Source organism: Ursus americanus, chromosome 2 (genome assembly GCF_024610735.1).
Source record: "Ursus americanus isolate L20-20 chromosome 2, mUrsAme1.1.p, whole genome shotgun sequence".
NCBI lineage: Eukaryota > Metazoa > Chordata > Mammalia > Carnivora > Ursidae > Ursus > Ursus americanus.
Window position 1 is genome coordinate 6,267,316 of NC_142128.1, and position 21,738 is coordinate 6,289,053.

Sequence of the window (21,738 nt, forward strand, 5' to 3'; positions counted from 1 at the left end):
AGAAGTTGTGTCTTATTGTTTCTTCTATGTTCCTAATATCTAGTACAGGGCCAGGCGCATAGATGATGTTAAGGATAACAGGAAAAATCTACTAAACACATCTAATTCAGGCATGTTCCATATAATTACAATGAAATCTTCACAGTGGTCCTTTATATAGATTCTAGTATTCCCATTTTACAGATTTAGGGAATGGAATGTGCACTCCCTTTGGGGATCTCAGGTTCAGAAATCAATCCATTTAATTTCCCCCCCTGCCCCACAGATCTTTGCCAATTTATCTAGTGCAAAAAAATGCCTAAAGTGAAAAGGAGCCGGAAAGCTCCCCCAGATGGTTGGGAGTTGATCGAACCAACACTGGATGAATTGGATCAAAAGATGAGAGAAGGTAAGTGGGGGAGTTCCTAATTGGGTGAGCTGCGTCTAAGAGTCACAGGCTTAGATGTGTCCAGGGGCCAGGCAGAAATGCGAGTATCATATGGGAAGAGACAGCACTACTTACCACCTCAAACAGTCCTGTTTAAATCACGTGGCTGATTTTTTCTCTTTTAAAATAACAGCTCTATTGAGATAGAAGTCCTATTGTGTAAAATTTGTCCTTATACGGTGTTAAATGGTGTTCAGTGTATTCAGAGTTGGGCAACCCTTACCTCCTGAAGAAACCCTGCACCCTTCGGTCATCACCCCTCCCCCCACCTCCCCCAGTCTGAGGCAACCACTCGTCTACTTTCTGTCTCTGTAGACCGTCATCTAGTAGGTGGGCTTGGGGGACTAGTTTCTTTCACTTGGCATCATGTTTTCAAGGTTCATCTGTGTTGTAGCAGGTCATTTCTTTTTCTGGCTGAATGACACTCCGTGGTGTGGGTGGGTTTAGTTTATCCTGCATCAGCTGATGGATATCAGAATTGTTTCTACTTTTTGGCTGTTGTGAGTACTGGTGCTTGCACATTCATATGGGAGTTTTTGTGGGCAGGTGTGTTTTCAGTTTCTGGGGTATATACCCAGCAGGAGAACCACTAAGGTGTATGGTAACTTTAGGGGCGCCTAAAGTTGGGTGGCACAGTTGTTAAGCATCTGCCTTCAGCTCAGGGCGTGATTCCGGTGCTCTGGGATTGAGCCCCACATCAGGCTCCTCCGCTAGGAGCCTGCTTCTTCCTCTCCCACTCCCTCTGCTTGTGTTCCCTCTCTCGCTGGCTGTCTCTCTCTGTCAAATAAATAAATAAAATCTTAAAAAAAAAAAAAAAAGGTGTATGGTAACTTTAACTTCCTGAGGAAGAGCCAGGATGTTGTCCAGAGAGGCTGCCCCACGTTACATTTCCACCAGCGGCCCATGATCCAGTTTTCCCACATCCTCAACACCTGTGACTGTCTTTTTGATGATAGCCAACCTAGAGGGTATGAAGTAGGATTTATTCTTTATCCCTAGTTATTAAAAAAAAAAAACAAAAACACTGTACCCTGTGCAGTGAACACTACCTGCCACAAGAAAACAGACACACCTTTTTCTCCCCAGCTGAAACAGAACCTCATGAGGGAAAGAGGAAAGTGGAATCTCTGTGGCCTATCTTCAGGATCCACCACCAAAAAACGCGGTATATTTTTGACCTCTTTTACAAGAGGAAAGCCATAAGCAGAGGTAATGAACTAAATTCTCTCGGCCTCACCCAACTTGAGTAGCTTTCAGATAGTGGTCTTGTTCTTGCAACTTCAGCAAGTGTCAGTTTTCTTATTGGTGTAAAAAAAAAGGGGGGGGGTCAGCGTTGGCTATGTGTTCTTTTTAGTGAAGAGTAGTGATGGGCCGGGGCGGGGGAAGCTTTGTGATACCATGGTCTGATGCCCTTTCCCGTCTTTTTGACAGAACTATATGAATACTGTATTAAAGAAGGCTATGCAGATAAAAATCTGATCGCAAAATGGAAAAAGCAGGGCTATGAGAACTTATGCTGCCTGCGCTGCATTCAGACACGGGACACCAATTTTGGAACAAACTGCATTTGCCGGGTCCCCAAAAGCAAGCTGGAAGTGGTAACGTCTCTACCCCTGTAATGTCTGATGATCGAGTCTGAGATCACTTTTTCGGTTCCGAAGTCTGCCCTGGTTGACAGCTGGGGATTGAACACAATTTTGCAGGGTGTCGTCCTGGCCTCGCCCCAGGGAGTGAGTCCCTCTCCCGAGCAGTCCATGCTAGGCAGTGCGGCAGCAGTCGTGTTAGGTCTGGGGGCCAACTCAGCTGCACCCTGGGGCAAGCTGTTGAATTCCCTCCCCATATAGGGAGTGGGGATAAGGACACCTACCCCCAGGGTGGTGGGGAGGACTGAGTCAGGGGAGCATGGGCCAGTCAGCAGGCACTTCTGTCCTTCCCCTCCCATGCTCACCCCAGGTACCCTCTTCTCCAGGCCTTCTCCTCAGATGTATTATGTTGTATTTCTTCTGTCAGAACTTTTTTCTCAAACTTGACTGGGCAGCTCAGGAACAGTGCAGCATTGCAGTAGCTAAGCTCACGGAGTCAGCCTCTCTGAAGTGGAACTGCAGCAGGAGGGAGGCCGTTCCTGGGACGCTGGCCGTGGCGGCCTTTCAGTGGCGGCCCTTTGGCTGACCATGGTGGGCCCAGAGGGCGGGCAGGCCAGACTGCCCACCTCCCAGGTGGCCACCTTTCACACAGGGGCCTCATCTCCGGTCCCTTGACGCCGCGGACCAGTTCTAGTTGATAGAGCTCTGGGCCAAGCGGGCAGTTCTGTCTCCCTGAATCATCTGTAAAGTCAAGGAGCGGTGGACATCGAATGAGGGCCCAAGAACACCAGATTCTTCCCTGGGTGCTGGTTTTCTGGTGGGGGCAGGGAGAGGTGGTGGAATGGCAAACTCCCCCCCCCCCCCCCGGCCAGTTCTATGGTGGCATTTGGTCAGGGGTGCTGCCCCGGCCCTGTGGCCAGAGTAGAGCCTGCTTTTGATTTATAGTTGAGTTTCACCATCTGATCTTGTCCATTTAGGTAAGGGTCTTGCTCCTCCAAAAAAGAGGATAAAGGAAGACATACACAAACCATTGCTCTAGGGCCTTCTGTTGGGCAGGCCCTCAGCCGGCCATCCGGGCACACCTGGCCAGGGGACAAAGCTCTTCTGCTCCATTTAGATTCCAGTGCACATCCTCTGCCCCTGTGCCCCGACTAGAAAGTTCCCCAGCCCAGAGGCCCTGAGCCCCCTGAGCAGGAGCAGACCCACCTCCAGCTCCCTGCAGGTTAGGTCACGCTCACTTCACAACAACAGGAATCAGTCACAGATTTTTTTCCTTTTTGGGGGCAAGTATGTACAGCGAATGTGCCCAAATTAAGTGCACACAGGTGTAGCTTATCTGTCCGCAGCAGCTGTCTGCACCTGTCACGGAAGACTTTCTGAGGAGTGACCTGCAGACAGTGAATGTCTGGTTGCCCCCTGTTTTGGGGGGGGGGCGGGTTTACTGCGCGTGGCAGGGTGGGGGGGCAGGAGCGCAGCGTCTCAGCTGTCCTCTGTTGCAGGGCCGGATCATCGAGTGCACACACTGTGGCTGCCGGGGCTGCTCCGGCTGAGGCCCTCAGGTCCTGACCCCGTCTTCACCCTGAACTTTGGACTTCGCGGGTTTCTGCCTGTCGTGCCACCCCCTTTCCTGGGAGCAGCTCTTCTCGCAGAGCAGTGCTCCCGGCCTGAGTTGGAGCATGGTCTCTACATGTAAAGGCTTTGGTGTTTCTCAGCTGTGATTTGTAGAAATAAAATTTTTAAAACTTCTGGGTCCTGCATATATTCTTTCCAAGAGCCAGCAGTCTGTGGACCCCAGTGGGTGAGCGCCAGGCCCTAGGAACTGGTCACCCCTGGACCTCCATCCTGACTCCACCTTGCAGGTGCTGTGTGACTGTGAGCAAGTCTACTTTCCTCATCAGTGATGGGGACGACCACCTCCCAGACGAGGATGACCAGAGATGGCATGCCGAAGTGGGCCAGGCTGCTCTTGGACCTGCCAGGATCTTTTCAGGCACCCAGGGCCCAGCGTTTGTCCTCATACCAATGCCTGCAAAATGCTGCAGCGCTCACTCTGGACCAGACCCTTCCTCAGGCTTGAGGCCACACAAACACATGCACAAGCCTGATGCGGAGAGGCTCCTGGGGCTCCTGCAGAGCTCTGTAAACACCATGCCCTTTGCCCCAGTTCTGCTGGAGGCCCCCAGTGCCTCCCATCACCTGCCTACGAGGCCTCCATCCACATCCTCCTCCGTGATGGGGTCTTGGTTCCCCTGGTGCTTGGTCCGGAACTTCTGCCATGGGTGGGGGGTTTCTTCTGCTGGCATCACCTTCAGCCACTGCTTATAATAAGCTCGGAAGCCATCAATCTTCTCCAAGTAGGTGTTTTTCTCTTTGTACTATAAATGGAAAAGCACGGGGTTCAGAGGAGCCATTAGTCACTGCATGCTACCTACAACTAATCCCAAACCATGGCAGCCCGCTCAGGCCTCAGGGAAGCTGTTCTTGCTTCTAGGTGGTTAAGGGGAAAGGGCAGAAAAACTGTTCAATACTCAAGTCGCTTATTGGAGAAACACAGCTTCTGTGGGGCAACCAGATTCCCAGCTGCTAAGAGTCCCCTAAAGTGTGTGCTGCTGTGCTACGCCCAGAGACGGCCCCCTGGCCCCTAAGCCAGAATCCCTGGGTGCTAATTCTGCCTCCACAACCGAATGCTCCCCTGTGTCCTCTCAGCACTGCTGCGGTGGAGACGGGAAGAAAGGGAGGAAACAAGATGGGCCTGGCCGATGCCAAAAGCTGGTAAACACATATGAAAAAAACACATATGAAAAAAAAAATCAAAAATATATCGAAGATGAAGACTGTCAGCACACGATGACAAACAGCTGGATTCAAAAGATACAATTCTACGGGGACCTGATCCAGCCTGAAAGTATATAAAACAAAAACTTGACAGTGACAGAAATAAGTCACTGTCCTAAGGGAATAGGAGTGATCTGAATCCAGTAAGCTTTAGGCCCATGGTGGTCGTATCTGGACTGAACCTGAGAAGATCCCTGGAGGACTCGACACCACGGAGTAGAGACAAACCCACTAACTGGAAGATACTTGCAAAAGAACAAAAGATGAGTGTCCAGAACACATAACGAACTCTGAAGAATCAGACTACCAGCCAACTGTTCAAAGATGCCCAGTTATGCCCTCTGCCTGGCATATGCTCTACTGCTGTCTCCTGGATTCTTACTGAGCCTTCAAAATGGCACTCGAGGGGCGCCTGAGTGGCTCAGTCATTAGGCGTCTGCCTTCGGCTCAGGGCATGGTCCCGGGGTCCCGGAATCGAGCCCCACATCAGGCTCCTATGCTGGGAGCCTGCTTCTTCCTCTCCCACTCCCCTTGCTTGTGTTCCCTCTCTTGCTGGCTGTCTCTCTCTCTGTCAAATAAATAAATTTAAAAAATCTAAACAAAACAAAACCAAAATGGCACTCAAGCGTTGCACCTGCACAGCTGTCCCTGACCCCTTGCTTGGGTGTGTCCCTGCCCATCTCCCTCCCTCCCCACTGGGACTGTGTTTCTCCAGGCCATAGCTGTTCTAGAGGCACTCAACATGGGGTCTGACTCCTGTGGGCCCTAAATCCGAACCCCCAGAGCCTGCTATACAAAGCAGATTCTATCACGGCCCAGCTGCCACCCCGTTCACTAGACAGTCTATATCGGGCATCAGACAATGGGCAGGTCCTGGGGAGCCAGGTGAGCAAGGCAGTCAATCTCCAGCTCCAGGGGCTTATGACTTTGTGAAGGTGACAGTCACCTGTGCAGGTGTAATTACAGGTTGTGAAACAGTGAAAAGGAACAGGGCTGGACGTGATGGGCAGGAGGGAGCAGCGGGGCACAGCAGGGCATCCCTGAGAGCCATTCAAGCTGAGACCAACAGGGTGAGGAGCCAGTTACAGGGAAACACGGGGAGCCTACTCAAGGCAGAAGGAATATAAAAACCGTGAGGCAGGGAAGAGGCTGGTGTCATACAGAAATGATGGAAGGCCAGGGGGACTGACAGTGAATCCAGGAAGAGCGGCCAGAGATGAAGTAGGCTGTGGTTTAAGGAATTTGGGATTTCTCCTAAGGAAAGCCACACTGACAGTTCAAAGCAAGGGAATTCCAGTTCTGGAAGGTCAGACCCGGTGGGGGTGGGGGGTGGTGGTGGTACGGGGCGGGGGGGGGGGGGTTAAAGAGAGGACAGGCAAGGGGTGCCTGGGTGGCACAGTCGTTAAGTGTCTGCCTTCGGCCCAGGGCATGATGCCAGGGTCATGGGGTCGAGCCCCGCTTCGGGCTCCCTGCTCTTCTGAGAAGCCTGCTTCTTCCTCTCCCACTCCCCCTGCTTGTGTTCCCTCTCTTGCTGGCTGTATGTCAAATAAATAAAATCTTTAAAAAAAAAAAAAAGAGAGAGAGAGAGAGGACAGGCAAGTGAGAGGTTGGCACACACACCCGATCAAAGGAGGGCGGGTACTGGGCTGCAAACTCCAGCTGGCGGATGACCACCTCATTCACCGGGACTCTGTTCTGCCTCATGTCCTTCAGGATGTCAATGAGATAGGTGTAGTCCAGCTTCTTGAGGGCCGCGTTGATGAGGGTGCTGTAGATGTGGGTGTTGGGGGTCATCTGGGATTTCTGGAACATCACAGACATAGGATCAGCAAGGTGACAGCAGCCGTTGGGACAAAGCAGCTCACTGTGCGTGTCAGGCCATTCAGGCCTGCTCTACAGACCAGCCACCAGAGCAAGACGGTCCGAACCTGCAACAACAGGCTGTATGCCCCGCTCCAAAAGGAAAGCACACGTGCCCCGCATGTAGGTCCATCCCACCCAGCCCTGGGGACGCTACCTTCCCCGGCCTGAAGAACTTGCTCAGAGATCAATGGACTCAGGCAACAAACCACGTACAGGCTCTTGGCTATGGGTTTACTGCAACCCCTGCCCCCAGAATTCTGATACATTCCTGCTCTAGTCATGCCTCCCATCTCTCCAGAGTTGGGGCCAACACCTGTTCCCACACCCCCCCACCTCTCCCCACTGCAACCATCTTCAAGACTCTAACGCCCCCTGCTTTCAATGCCAGTTCCTGCAGCAACTCACCAGGATCCACTTTCTCTCAAGCTAGAGCGACCCCACTCTCCCTGCCCCATGCACTGTTTATGCTGTCCGGGTGCAGAGGCCTGGGGGTTCAGGAGGGCCAGGCTTTCTTCCTGAGCACCCCAAGTTAGCACCACGGGTCCCCTCCAGGCCCGGACCCACTCACCTTCATGTCTGCAAGCAGCTGCAGACCGTCCCTGGGCCTGTGGCACCCGATGGCCAGGTTGCAGAAGGTCCGCAGGTTGGGGATGATGCCCCTCTTTGCCAGGATGGGCAGCAGCGCCTGTGGGGACAGAGACGACACTACCGTAAGCTGTAACCCGCCAGGCCCGGCAGGAACCTTCTCAGCTGAAGCCTATGGCTGGTTGGAGATCTCAGGGGCACAGCTCTGCTCAGAGGCCTCACAGCACCTTCTGTAACCACACTGGATGTGAGTCTCAGCCCGGCTCACAAGCACCCAGCTCCCTGGAGTTCAGCCGCTCTGTGAGGACACCCTGCCTTCCAGCCCGTCTCCAACATGCCACCCCCCTCCCCAAAGCCCTTCGTATTCCTGTGCCTCTCTGCTCCTCTGTTGGCCATCCATCCCAGCACCCGGGCCTTCAATGTCAACTGAGCACCTGTAGTCTCCCAGGCCCCTGGTCCCACAGTCCAGGGCAGGAGACAACGCCAACAAGTGTGGGAAGTAAAGCTGAGGCTGGGAGAGCTGGAGGGCAAGACGCTGCTGCCCTCGCAGCCTGGCGGGCTCAGGGAGGGGCTCTGTCGTGTTCGGCTTGTCTAGAGGAAGGCATGCTCTGCACTGTGGGCCTGAAGGCAGAGGCTGTGTCTCTGTCACCTTTGATGCCCACAAGAGCCCAGGTCAGCGCTGACGAAAGAGGCATCACACAGACACGTGGGCAAAATCGCACGAGGGCTCCGGTGCCCCCTCTGTGAAATGGGGGAAAGCCTCGTACTGGCAGAGCCTTGTGGTGTGGTCAGTGAAGAGAGGAATGGATGGGAAGCTCTCCGGCATCTAACACAGACAGCTGTATCAGTGTGTGTGTGTCAGGGGGTGTGGCCGAAGGGTAGGGACCCTCAGGAGCCACCAGGTTCTTAGGCCACCTGTCCCATGGCCCTGTCTGCCTTGTGCTCCTTGGGCAGTGTGAGGGTGTGTCTGGTGTCTGCCTGCACCCACCTGGGAGCTCCTCAGTGGGGACGAGCAGCGTGGCTGGCCGGTTTAGCCCTCAACTGTCAGCTCTGCTCAAGCCCAGGCCCAGAGCATAGGCTCTAGTCGGTCTGCCCACCTACTGCGGGAATGGGTGACGCCCCCTGCAGGGGAGCCAGGTCCTGCAGTCGGAAGGTCAGAGGAGGGAACCGGAAGGAGGGGCCCCAGCCTTGAACCTGGGGCCTGCCTCCAAGCCCCTCACCTTCGCCCCCTCCAGATCGCCAAGCTTGCTCTTCTTCCTCATCAGTGTGTTGAAGAACGTCACGTCAGCTTCCACCTGGTACGTGTCCAGGACAGTCAGCAGCGAGGACTCCGCGGGACTCCCGGGCTCCACCACCTCAGCCAACAGCGTGAGGGTTTTGATGTTGGGCTGGAGCCCATGCTCTGCCATCTTGCCCAAGAAGCCCTCCAGGCCCCCCATCAAGGCCAGCCTGTCAGCTGGGGTGGTCACAGTCCCAAACGAGACCACAGCTGGGGGGACGGCTCCCAAAGTCAGGAAGTTGACCTCCAGCCCCCAGGGAGAAGGTTCTGGGGCCAAGGAAGTGAGGGCCACCATGTGGTCAGGCTCCATCTTAGTTTCCACCTCAGGCTGGGCCTTGCTGGGGGCTCTGGCTTCACAAGGCTCCGGAAGACCCTCAAGCACCTGAGAAGGTTCCAGAAATAGCTGCCTCTCCAGGGCCTCCACATGCAGCCTGACTGACATGCCATCACCCACCTGGGCCTGGGCTCTCCTCCTTGCCCGAAACCCACGTGCCAGGGGCTGGCGCATGACCATCTCCTCCACAGGCCTCAGGAGCAGTGCTGAGGCCACTTCTGGGTCCCCCAAGCCGCAGTCTCGAGCTGCCCCTAGGAGTAGGTTGTAGCCATGCTGACTCGGCCGGAGCCCCAGGCTCAGCATCTGCCTCCACACCTGCCAGGAGAGACAAGCTTGGCTCCGTGCTCCTTCTCAGAAGAGCCTTCAGCAGAGCAGACATGGGCAGTCAACAACCACTGGGCAAGTGCAAGGGGCACAGGAAGGAGTGGAGAGCATCTAACCCGACACCGGGCTCTAGACAACTAAGAATCCTAAGAATCTGAGGACTGTCCGAGACACTTCATGGGGGCGCTACTCTTTTCCTCTCTCTAGCTCACCCCAAAACTTTCTCCCACTTTCATCTCTCTGCTCTCTCCCAGGGCCCCTGTCCTGGGAACAGAGTTTGCCCTGGGTCTCTGCCCACCTTCTCTGTACTTCATGGATGGGGGGGCATCACAGAGGCTAAGTCCTGGAAGAGTCTAGGCTGACTCAAGAACTGAATTTAGCGGCACTTCCTGAGTGCCCACCATGTGCTCTGCCTCATGCAGCCTCCAGGAAGTATGAGAGCACAGGCAGGCACGGTGGAAGGGCACTCAGCCAGGAAGAGTGCCTCCCAAGCTGGGCGCTCAGGCAGCCCTGTTTCCTCTTGAGATGAGATCATCTTCATCCCACAGCACAGCGCCTAGCACACTCAGTGTGTTCTCCACAAAGGACCCCTCTGATCACGTCTGGGTCACTCTGACACCCAGACCACGCCGCTTCTAAGATGCTGTGAGATGCCACACGGGGCTCACTGGTCATACTGGATTCTCTGTCTGTGGGCTCAAAGGGCGGCCACATTCAGTGGGACGAGAGCTTACATCCGACTTCCTGTCCTCGTCAGGGATAAGTGTGCAGACAAGGCAGGGGCCGGTCAGGCCCAGGTGGGTACAGCCTGCAAGAGGTCTGCTGTGCACCAGAGAGGGTCTTAAGGGGGGCAAGGGTCTCAGCAGGCACCTCCATGGGGAAACGCTGACAGAACTGAGGTTTAGCAGGGATTCGGGCTCTAGGAGTCAGATGGACCTCAGTTCAAATCCCAGCTCTGCTTAATAGCTGTGGAACCTTAGGACAGTTACTTAACCTCTGTGAGCCTCACTTTCCTTGTCTGTAAAACGGGGCTGACGGTGCCTCACTTGAGCAGTTTAATAAGTGCTCAACACAAACCGGCTATTAGCGTTACAGACTGTTTCTAACTATAACAAAGAAAGGGAGGACCTAGATCTTGGCTGATTTTCCCTAGAAAGCTACTGCTTCCAGAGGGAGGGCAAGCATCTGGTCCAGGGCTGTCCCAGGTCACTGGGGCTCAGCCTCCATGTGGATCAACCACCTGGGATCTTGTTGAAATGCCGATCTGGACACAGTAGGCCCAGGTGGGTCTGAGACCCTGCTTTTCTGACAAGTCCCCAGGTGTGGCTGATGCTGCCGGTCTGTGGCCCCACTTGAAGCTGGAGGGCTCTAGGTGACCTCTGGGTCCTTCCCACCTGTGGTACCAAGGCTACCACTGGACTGGGGGTGGGGGGAAGTTCTCTCTGGGGATCTGAGGTGGAATCAGTGTGTCTCAACTCTGATGTCTGTGAGAATCTCTCAGGACTACATGCAGACCCCTGGGTCCCACCTGCAGACATGCTGAGCAGGGGCCTGTTGGAGGTGGGCTGAACAAGCACTCTGGGCAAGACTATAAGCTTAGCTGATTGGAGCTAGCTGTCCAGAAGGCCACTTGGCGAGTGAAAGAGTGCGGGCTGGCTGTGCCCTCACTTGGGGGCCAGCCATGCCACCTCCGAGGGCCCCCTCCCCCTGCCATCTGTAAAAGAGTGGGGAGCAGTGTGCTTTGCGAAGGCCAAGATACTGCAAACATAAAAACACCCAGCACAGGGCAGTTGCAGGGGCTCAAATGCATACATGATCATCATTTGGGTCCGACACAGGTACACAGGGGAAGGGGGGCAGCGGGAGAGGCAGAAAGACAGAGCTGGGAGGGACAGACCTGCAGGGCATATCGGAAACCTGTCTCCTTGTCCTGGATGCAGCCCATGAGCAGGTAACTGAAGGTCTCCTCCGTGACTGCATGCCCTTTCTGGACGATTTCCTGGAGAAGGGAGTGGAGGCCACAGTGAAAACCTGTGGCAGAGCCCAGGCTGGTGCCCGAGGGTTCTGACTTAGGGCAGACACTCCTGGGGCAGGCCCCGGGCCATGCACCTTGAGAAGGCGGGTTCTGAATCTGGCTCTAGGGTGGCTCGGAACCAGCTCCTGAGCAGAGCTGCCCAACCGCGGCCTGCACGCCCTCCTCCTCTCCTTCCAGGCTGCCTGGCTGACACGATCACTTTTGGGTAGCCCCTCTGCAAAGACCACGCCAGCAGCCACTTTTAGCCCCTGTGCTTGAGGCCCTGGAACTGCAGAGAGCTGGCTTCAAGTCCCAGCTTGGCCCCTGGCCACCTGTGAGTGTGGGCAAGGCAGGAAGCTCCCCGGTCCCAGCCTCCTCATCCGCAGAGCGGGGTCGCAGGCAGGACTTGCCTTAGAGGGTGTCTGGAACAACCCCACAACAGAATGTGGTGCCTACCCGCAGTATGTGCTTGTGGTGCTGGCTACCCTTGGCCTCCCTCAGGCCTGTCAGGGTTGGCCACGGCCTTCTTGAAACGTTCTTCCACCTCTCGGCCCCTGAGGGGCTCCTCCTCGAGCCTGTCTTCCTCTGTCCCTCTTGTAAGCATGGCTGTTCCCACCCTACCCCACCACTGCTGCTCTCCCATCCCCACCTCCGTCGCCAACCCTTCCACCTCAGTGAGGTTTTATTTTTTAAGATTTTATTTATTTACTTGAGAGAGAGAATGAGCAGGGGGGGAGGAAGAGGGAGAAGCAGACTCCCCGCCGAGCAGGGAGCCCGATGCGGAGCTCAATCCCAGGACCCTGAGATCATGAGCTGAGCCGAAGGCAGACGCCTAACCGACTGAGCCGCCCAGGCGCCCCTCTCAGTGAGGTTTTAGTTTTTGCTCCCTCTTCCTGGACAATCACAGCTGTCTCTTAACTGGTCCCTCTCTCCCACCGGCCAGAGTGATCTGCATAAAATATCAAAGGCATCTCTGGACAGGTCAGACAGAGGCCTATCAGCCATGCTGCCCTCTTCTGGAAGCTTCAACTACCTGCCTCTCACATAGCACCCTTCGGAGGGAATCGCAACTCTCGATGAGGTCTCCAGGCTTGAGACTCCACGATCCTGCCTCTTCCACAGGGCAGGCCAGCTCAAGGCAGCCAACCCAGGGTCTGATCAAAGGCTGCTCTGCCCACGTGGTGCCTGGACAGACCGTCAGGTCGTGTCTCCTGTGGAGGGGCAGGTGGGACTTCACAAAGTGCAGTGAGGAAAAGCGTCAGTCAGTGATGGAAAAAGCGAGACTGAACCTAAGAGGAGAGAGCAAGAGTGCCCATAGGCCTAGGGGAAGACGAGGCTGCCAAGGGTGTGCCGAGGTTTGGTCGTGGACCTAGAGCCTTCCCTTAGGTGTTAACCAATGTCTATCTCCCTTCCCAACCTGAGAGGGCAGAACCACCACCCCGCTTGTGCTCCTCCCGCCTAAACCCCCTCACTGCCTCCTTCTCTGGAACGCGGAATAAAAGCCCTTCTTACAGCTGAGGGATAAAAGAGGCTACAGGGGGCACCCGGGTGGCTCATTTGGTCTTGATCTCAGAGTCGAGAGTTCAAGCTCCGCATGGGCTCCAAGCTCCAGCATGCAGCACACTTTCCGAAAAAAGAAAAAAGAGGCTATGGGCCAAAGCCCTGATGCCGACAGGCCCCTGCTCGGCACTCCCAGGCCTCCGCTCACCTGCTTCCCTCGACCCCAGCACCTCTTTTTGTCCCCACTGCTCTAAGTAGAGGCCTTCCCCGGAGCACGCATTCATCCTCGGCGCTGTGAAGCCCCGCCCTCGCTGCGGCACCCAGGAGCCCCACAAGGAGTCACAGCACAGCCGGCACACAACCCACCGCCCTCCTAGGGCCGTGGCCTCAGAGAGTTGGTGAACCCGAGCCCGACTCCTCGGCGGCCCCTGAACCCTCCCGTGAGCGACACAGAGAGCCACAGCCTCACATCTGCCACATGGGACTGGCCCCGAGTGGGGGACAAGGAAAGAAGGAGCATCCTCACCTTGAACACGTCGAGGCACAGCCTGAGGTCTGCGCACACGGCAGCCATCTTCAGCAGCGCATGGTACGTCTTCAAGTTGAGCTGGAAGCTTCTGGCCTGGAGCTGCTGCCGGAGCTTCAGGGCGCTCTGCAGAGCAGAGTCCTTCCAGGGGGACTCAGCGCAGACGTTGAACAGGGCCGTATACGTGGCGTCTGAGGGCTCCAGGTCCCGCTTTTTCATCTGTGGATATGGGAAGAAACCTGGAGGTGGCTCTCGGGTCAGCTGGGGACAGATGACAGCCGCCCTGAGGGAAAGCTCGAGGGCCCTGCTCCTGAAGTAAACAGGCTTGCAGGGCCTGTGCTAAGGCGGAGCTGAGCGACACGTCAGAGTTTCCTCCTCCAAAAGCCGGACTCGGCCAGGGGGCTTCTGAAAACGGACCGTGCACTCCAGATGCACCAAGCAGAAAGTCATCCTCCCATGGCCGTCAGCCCACTCTGGGTCTGAGATGCCTTTAGCAGGAGCCTCCTGACGCTCCCAGGTCACCCTGTTAAGACCCATGCAGTGGATCTGGTCTGGGAAAAGGCAGGAGGGGACAATCAAACCCCAGCTCCAGCGTTTACTAACTGAAGGGTCATGGGCAAGTTAGCTCCTTGCTGGAAGAATCTGGATGATACCGTCACCTTGAGAAGCTGCTGCAAGGGTCACCTAGGAGAGTGGCCCCCAGACCGGGAGCACGTCCCTACAGCACATCTCAGGAGCCCCTCTCCCTACCCCCACCCCACAGACCCCCCCTGGGGTGAGGCTGCCACTCTGCTTAGCAAGCCCACCAGATGACTGAGCAAGCTGGAATTTGAGAAGCTCCTGGTAAAGCCAAGTGCTCTTTCCCAGAGAAGGGCCATCTGACTGAGCACAGGTGACAAGCTGCTCGCAGAGGAGTGTAAAGAGACTTGTTCTCAGAGTCAGGCTGTTTGGGGCTCAAATCCCAGCTCCAACGTGCTCAAGCAGGGTGACCTTGGACGTGGCCCTTCATCTCTCTGGGCCTCTGCTTCCTCATCTGAAAAATGAGGATGGCGAGCCCGACTCTGAAGCTGATGTACACTGTGTGCGTACTCACATACACGACACATGTGTCCTGAGGACTTACTACAAGCCAGGCACTGGCCACCAGTGGTTACCAGGACAGACACAGCCTGTGTTCATCGAGCTTCTGCTCCACACAGGAGGACGCATAGCAGACAAGTAAGTAACCAACAACAGTAATAAGGGCTGCAAAGGACACGCACAGAAAGCGGAAAAGGAAAAATAGTACAGGTGAAGAAAACTGAAAAACACTACTTTCGCCAAGTGACCAAGGTACATGTCCTCTCTGGTAAGTCCCCTGACAGGAAAAGGGCACTTCGCCTCTGTGACAGCCTTTCCCCGAGCCCATAACCCCAGCCTCGTCACAACAAAGTACAAATGGTGGGACCCGTCGGTTAAGCCTCTGCTCAATGGGGAGTCTGCTTCTCCCTCTGCCCGCCCCGTCTCGTGCACGCTCTCTTCCACTCTCTCTCTCTGACAAATAGATAAATAAAATCTTTATTTGAAAAAAAAGGAAAGTACAAATGGAAAGACATTCTACAAAATCCCTGACCAGTACTCCCTAAATCTGTCAATGTCATGGGGAAAAAAAAGAAACTCAAAAAAACATCACAAAATGGAGAATCCAGACTGGATACAGGAATAAAAAGAGGATCTCGGTGGAAAAAAGTGGTGAAATCCAAGTAAAATCTGGAGTTCAGTCCATAGTAACGTCCCAGTGGTGGTTTCTTAGTTTTGAGAAATGCACCTTCGCTACGGGAGATGCTAATATGGGGATTAGCTGGGTGACAGGTATTTGGGAACTTTCTTTCCTGTCTTTGCAGCTTTTCTGTAAATCCGAAATTATTCCAAAATAAAAAGTTTATTGGAAAAAAAAAAGCAGCAAATTGATAGAGAGTAACTTAAGGTAAGAAAGAGGGAACTGCGCTTCTCTGAGGTGACATGTAGTAAGTCACTGAAGGATCCTGCAAATGTGAGAAAGTTCTGCTACTGCACTGTGAACCAAGAACCACTATAAACACCCCCTGGCAGAGCCGCCCCTCACTTAGCACCTGAGCGCTTTTCGGCCGGTCAGAGAAGCCTCCCGTCGTTCTCCCCCAGGGTATTTCATTAGATCTGTTAGAGGATACGTCATTTTATCGTTTGCAACCACAATTCCTCCCCTTGCTTCCAGCCAGAGACGATCAGGCCTCGAGTAGGCACATCCCAAATGACAGTTAAGTCTTGCTGGGATAAAGGATGAGCCCAGCTCTGGTGGCGGGAGAGGATGGGGTCACTCCTACCAGAGCCTACCATCCTCTTAGGCAAAGCTCCCTCCCGACTCACAAAGGACATAGCTTCCTGGCTCTGAAAACAATAAATACAACACAAGAAGTGGATGAATATAAAGCAAAACCATCTTCCAAGAGGAATAAAAGCCCCTTTTCAGACGACCAGCTTCGGAAGCCAAGTGCGCACGTGTGTCCAGTGTGGGGAGGAGGGGTAAGAGGACGTGAACACACCGGGGGCAGCAGTGGAGAAGGAAGGCAGCGTGTGGGGCCTGCCGTAGCTCAAGGCAGGCGCTGAAGGACCTTCCAGCGCATCTCATGTAATCATCCAAGATCACCTCCACTTTACAGAGGATGAAACGGAGGCCGGAAGCTAGTCTGGCCCGGTAATGCACCGCAGGTGACATCCCACCACGCGTGCCTGGCTCTCTCTGCCTCTAAAGCCCATGCCCTCTGGAGCCTCGCCGCCGTACCCGCCCCCCCCACCCCCCAGCCTTGGGCCCCCCACTCACATCATTGTAGAGCCGGAAGGCCTTCTTCAGGTATCCGGCTCGCCCGCAGCCCCCGATCAGAACCGTGTAGTTGCACTCGAGGGGCTGGAGTCGCTCCTCCTTCAGCATCTGCCGCTCAAACAGGTCCAGGGCCTCGGCCAGCTGGGAGGGAGGGAACACGGGAGGGGGCTCAGGTGGCCTCAGAGACCCTCAGCAGAAGGAAGGAGACTGAGACTAAGGGACCCTCCTGGGCCTGCCCAGGAGCCACACAGCCACCCTGGGCCTCTGCCACCAGCCCTCTGCAGCAAGGGAGCTTCGTGGCGGCCAGGAAGAAAAGCCCGCTAAACCCCTACCACCTATGAAGGCTCTTGGCTCCCCTGCCGCGGCTGCCTTCCCTCCAGCCAGAGAATGAACTCCTTGAAAGCAGGGCCATCCATGTCTTTGCCTCTTTGTGGGCCTACAGTAGAGCTAGGGCCCGGTCCTCAGTAAGCCCTCAGAAAATGTTAATTCTGCAAATCCTGGGATCTGTCCTGCCCTTGCTTCCTGGGTGACCCCATCTGTAGCACCAGCCCCCTGGGTCTAAGCAGGATGGGAGACCAGGTTCTGCAAAGGTTGGTGAACACACTCAGGGCCACTGTGCCGCACGATCCCAGGGGGCCATTCACAGCAGCAGCCTCCTGTGACGGCGCGAGGCAGCAGCCCTGCGTGACCAGCCTCCTCTGGCTACAAATCCCCTTGGCCCACAGTCGTCTCTACCCCGTCCCTTACTCCTTACACCATCCCCTTTTAAGTCCTCGGTTCACTCCCTCACAACTTAATAGTGGTTCAACCAGTAATGACCGAATCCTGCTATGTACCAGGCAAGGTCTGTTTGCCGGGGATACAGCTGTGAACAAGAGGGAGCTCCTTCATGGAACACATCTTCCAGTGCAGAAAGACAGAAGCCAAGTGAGATAACTAAGAATATATACTGTGTCAAACGGTGATAGGTTTTAAAACAAAAATAAAGCAGAAGGGGATGGGAGATTCAGTTTAAGATATGACAGCCAAGCAGGGCCTCACCCAGAAGGTGACAGAATAATGGTCTGAAGGAGATAAGGGAAGGAACAACACTGTCTGAGAAAAGAGCCAGTGCAAAGGCCCTGAGGCAGGAGTATGCCTGGAAGTTGGAGGTGGAGGAGCAGTGAGAAGGCTGGGATGGCTGCAGCACCGTGAGGGAGGGGGAGATAAGAGGAGAGAGGTAAGAGGGGGTGGAAGGCAGACCCTGCGGTTTCATAAGCTATTGTGAGGGCTTTGGCTTCTCTTTATTTCTCAACTTTTCATTATGGAACAGTTCAAACATACACAAAAGTAAAGAGAATACTATAACCACAATGGTTACCAAATTTGGCCAATCTTGTTCATCCATACCCTGTACTCCTGCTCCAAACTGATTTTTTTTTTTTTTTTTTACATAGGCTCCACACCCCAACAGGAGCCCAATGTGGGGCTTGAACTCATGACCCTGAGATCAAGACCTGAGCTGAGATCAAGAGTTGGACACTTCACCAACTGAGCACCCCCAGGTGCCCCCAAAATGAATTTTTTAAAGCACATTTCCAGACATTACATCATTTCATTCCCCAAATCTTCAACACACACCTCTAAGAGATTTTTGAACATAAATGCAATGTCCTTATCAACATCTAAGAAAATGCACATCAGTGTCATCGAACACATTGAGAGTCCTGGAAGGAAGAGTAACATGATCTGCTTTAACGGGGTGGCTCTCTGCTGCGTGCAGACGTGGGGCTTTAACGGGGTGGCTCTCTGCTGCGCACAGACGTGGGAGAAGGAAGTGGTGACAGTGGCAGGGAGCCCAAGGACAGGTGTCGTGATAGCTGAGGGGGTGAGGATAAGGCAAGGCCTGGGCTTTCAGGGGTAGCGCTGCGAGAAGTGTGAGGACTGGCAACATTTTGAAGCTCCAGCTGGTGAGAGAAGGAGAAGAGTTAGGGACAGCCCAAAGGCTTCCGGCCTGGGCGGATAGAACAATGGGATCGCCATTTAGTGAGATGAAGACACTGCAGGGAAAACAAGGCTGAGAACCAAACTTTCAGGCCCGTGTGCATGAGCGTAAGGGAGCTGGTGAGGTAGCTGGAGTTGGGATGGCTGGGCTGGAGATACAAACATGAGAACTGCAATGGGGGGGGGGCAAAAGCCAGGGGGCTGTTGGATTGCCCGGTGCAGCACCCAGGGTGAGTGAAAACAGAAGAGCCCTGAGCATCCAAATATTTAGAGATCAGGAAGGTAAGGTGGCCCCCCCCAAAATACTGGGCTTCTGGGGAAGTCGAACTAGGAGCAACAGAATCCAAAGGTTCCCTCACCTTCCCTTCTTTGATCAGGCGTTTGCACTGAAAGAAGTACCAGTAAGGCGTGTTTCTCCGGCCCTGCCATGACTTTGGCTCCAGCTCCCTTTCCTCGTCTTCAGCACTCTGTTCCCTGAGCCGTAGATTATACAACTGGGCTGTCGATTTTCGGAACATTCTCCTCGAGGAGTACTTGTTGGAGAGGGTCCCAAAGCTCTCTTCCTCTTCCTCCTGAGCGGCCGTGGGGCTAGGCTGGCTCAGGTCAGAGCTGAGGCTGCTCGTGTTCTCCTGGTTCCCCTGGCCCAGAGGCGGCTGTGACGAGGAGCTGCTGCAGGCTCGAGTCAGCCCCGCAGCCCGTAGCCATGCAGGCCCCTCCCTGCCTCCTGCCCATTTGGCTCCAAGAGGGTCAAAGTGCTGGAGGGTGGACAGTCCCATGGGGCGGAGTCCAGAGAAGAGCCGGGCCAATCTCGCAAGGTCCATCTCTGACTTTCTCCTCCAGGGCCTGGCACAGGTCATAAACATAATGGAAATTACTGGGGTCTGTAGTCACAAAAGGCAAAAAGAAGACAGAGAAGCGGTCACAAGCACGAGCACTGAGATTAGAATGCCTAGGTTCAGATTTCAGTTTCGCCAAACAACCATCCACGAGTCCCTGGGCCCTCGCCGCTCTGGTCTCAGTCTCCTGCCCTGTGAACTGGGGTTAACTGGAACTATTGCCCACACAGCACTGGAGCAATGATCGAATGAGGCCTCCGATACATGGTATGCAGCACAGTGCTGCCACAGTCAGCGCTGAACAGACATAAGCTAGTGATACTATCAACCCATGATCTGAGACTGGGCACTGAAGTTAGAGCTGAGTTTGGCCTGGCCAGAGCTGTGTGACTAGGCCCATTCCTTGACCTTCCTGTGCCTAGATTTCTTCAGCTACAAGATAAGGATGATCCTAACCTCACCACAAGCTTGTAAAGACCAAATGAAATGTTTTTAGTACATCTCATTAATATTTTTTCAATTGTAGCTATTATAATGTATTATCAAAAACAAAAAAAAGTCAGCACTCTGGGCCTCTGCGCAGGGAAGTTAACTCAAGCATGCCTTTTCTGCAAAATTTGTGGACAAATGGCCTAGAGTTGAGCTGTTCAATACAGTAGCCACTGGCCACATGTGGTCACACTTAAAAATGTGTCTAGTCTAAATGAAGATATGCTTTTAGTACAAATCACACACCACATTTCAAACATTTTATACCAAAAAAAGAAGGTAAATTATACACAATAATCTTTTGACATGTCAAAATGATAATTTTGGATATACTGGACTAAAAAAAATTAACATTAGTTTTCACAATTTGTAAGCTTTATTTAAGGTGGCTACTTGAAAATTTTAAATCACATATGTGCTTTGATTATATTTCTACTGGACAGTGCTAGGCTAGAGATCCTGGTCTGCACACTTGAAACTCTTTAATAAAAAAATATCAGAGGACGCCTGGGTGGCTCAGTTGGTTAAGTGTCTGCCTTTGGCTCAGGTCATGATCCCAGGGCCCTGGGATGGAGTCCCACATCTGGCTTCCTCTTCAGCGGGGAGTCTGCTTCTCCCTCTCCCTCTGTTGCTTGCTCTCTCTCTGTCAAATGAATAAATAAAATCTTTTAAAAAAATGTAAAATTACGTATGTGCTCAAGTTATATTAATTTTTTTTTCAAGACTCTATTTGTTTATTTGACACAGAGAGAGACAGCCAGCGAGAGAGGGAACACAAGCAGGGGAGCGGGAGAGGAAGAAGCAGGCTCCCAGTGGAGCAGGGAGCCCGATGCAGGGCTCAATCCCAGCACCCTAGAATTACACCCTGAGCCGAAGGCAGACACTTAACAACTGAGCCACCCAGGTGCCCCCCAAGTTATATTTCTGTTAGAGTGGCAGGCCTCACCAGACGTGCAGTGCTAAGGGCTCTCTGTACTAGTGTCACCAGGGTGCTGGTCAAGAAAGGCTGTCTAATACGTTACCCAGACCTAGGTTCACAGGCAGCCCAGTTCCACAGCTGGCCAGTCTCACCTTTGCACTCAGCTGCACTGCTGCAAGACCCCTAAAAAGTCATTCCCCTTCCTGAGCCTCAGTTATTAATCAATTTGAAATCACTTCTGGGGTCTAATTTTACATTTTCAAGTAGCCACATTAAATAAAGCGCTTACCTGTGTTAAATGAAATGCATCGCACTGCAAGAAAAAATCCCAATGATATCGAAATAGGTATCAAGATGTTTTAATAAAAAGTCTTCCTATACTAGCATATGTGCTATTTTGATGCTTTAATACCAAGAGCCTGCCATCCTGTCACAGCAGTGATTAGTGTAAATGATAACTTGTAGTAGCTACAGATACTCTGTCTCCAAACATCATTTACACTCATCCCCATTAGAAATCACGACTTAGGGGCGCCTGGGTGGCTCAGTCGGTTAAGCCTCTGCCTTCAGCTCAGATCATGATCCCAGGGTGTTAGGATCGAGTCCCCTGGCGGGCTCCTTGTTCAGCGGGGAGCCTGCTTCTCCCTCTGCCTGCTCTGCCTGTGGCTCTCTCTGCTGGTGCTCTCCTCTCTCTCTGAGAAATAAATAAATAAAATCTTAAAAAAAAAAAAAAAAGAAAAGAAAGAAAAAGAAATCACGACTTAGTTTAGGGCCCCGTCAATGCTACTCCATCAGTCACGGAAGGAAATGCTCATTCCGCACAGAGAAAACTAAAGATGCAATTTTCTTTCTACCCAAGTTCATTAACCTGCCCAAGCTAATAACCCCTGAATTAGAGACGCGCCGCCGCTGTCCTCTCTGGGGGACCCGCCCCTCCCCAGACGCTCCCCGGGGCCCTCTGGCCAGCCCGACCCCCTCCACACGGGCCTCTGGAACCTCGATCGTCTCACTAGACGTCCCGACCCCAGCTGCGACACTTGCTGCCCCTCCGTCCTGTCCCCACCCGGGAACCGGGCTCCAGTAAAGGTCAAACAGGACCTCACTCAAAAAGTCCGGCCCAGTAAATGCAGCCCGGACTCCCGCCCCAAGTCACCCCCAGTCCGGCGCCGCGTCACCCCGCTGCGTCGCTCCCACTCCCGCGTCCGCCTCACCGCGCCGCGGACCAGGTTCTCCTTCCCAGAGACCTTCTCGTAGGCGCACGCCGCGGCCGACTTCACGCATGCGCAGTCGGCGTCGCGAACTCCCCGCCCGGAGCGCGCAGCTGCAGGTTACCCGGGGCAGCGAGGGTAGGCGGGAGTTCGGCGGGCGGCTAGCCTGGCCTAGCGGAGCGTCCCGTACGCCC

General features: G+C 54.0%; 2 protein-coding genes across 12 annotated transcripts in view; one reads left to right on the forward strand and one right to left on the reverse strand.

Annotated features, from left to right (window-relative positions):
- Positions 1–265: 265 nt before the first annotated feature.
- BUD31 (BUD31 spliceosome associated protein) lies at positions 266–3,756 on the forward strand. Its single transcript, XM_045773902.2, has 4 exons — positions 266–388; positions 1,514–1,636; positions 1,859–2,025; positions 3,510–3,756. The coding sequence occupies exons 1-4, from the start codon at positions 295–297 to the stop codon at positions 3,558–3,560; spliced, it is 435 nt and encodes a 144-aa protein (XP_045629858.1). The 5' UTR covers positions 266–294; the 3' UTR covers positions 3,561–3,756.
- LOC123777320 (ATP synthase F(0) complex subunit f, mitochondrial) overlaps positions 1,977–21,738 on the reverse strand; it is a 42,216-nt gene continuing 22,454 nt past the window's right edge. The window contains exons 1-9 of one of the 11 annotated variants that reach the window (XM_045773891.2): positions 21,548–21,634; positions 18,452–18,935; positions 16,110–16,250; positions 13,271–13,489; positions 11,128–11,229; positions 8,514–9,221; positions 7,277–7,393; positions 6,466–6,648; positions 1,977–4,385 (exon numbers count right to left, since the gene is read on the reverse strand). In XM_045773891.2, coding sequence (XP_045629847.2) covers positions 4,203–4,385; positions 6,466–6,648; positions 7,277–7,393; positions 8,514–9,221; positions 11,128–11,229; positions 13,271–13,489; positions 16,110–16,250; positions 18,452–18,913 — 2,115 coding nt within the window. In that variant the 5' untranslated portion in view covers positions 18,914–18,935; positions 21,548–21,634 and the 3' untranslated portion in view covers positions 1,977–4,202. Of the gene's footprint in view, positions 4,386–6,465; positions 6,649–7,276; positions 7,394–8,513; positions 9,222–11,127; positions 11,230–13,270; positions 13,490–16,109; positions 16,251–18,451; positions 21,394–21,434; positions 21,452–21,489; positions 21,635–21,738 lie in introns of those variants that run through there. The other 10 variants (XM_087867388.1, XM_045773890.2, XM_045773889.2 and 7 more) reach the window with 10 other exon arrangements.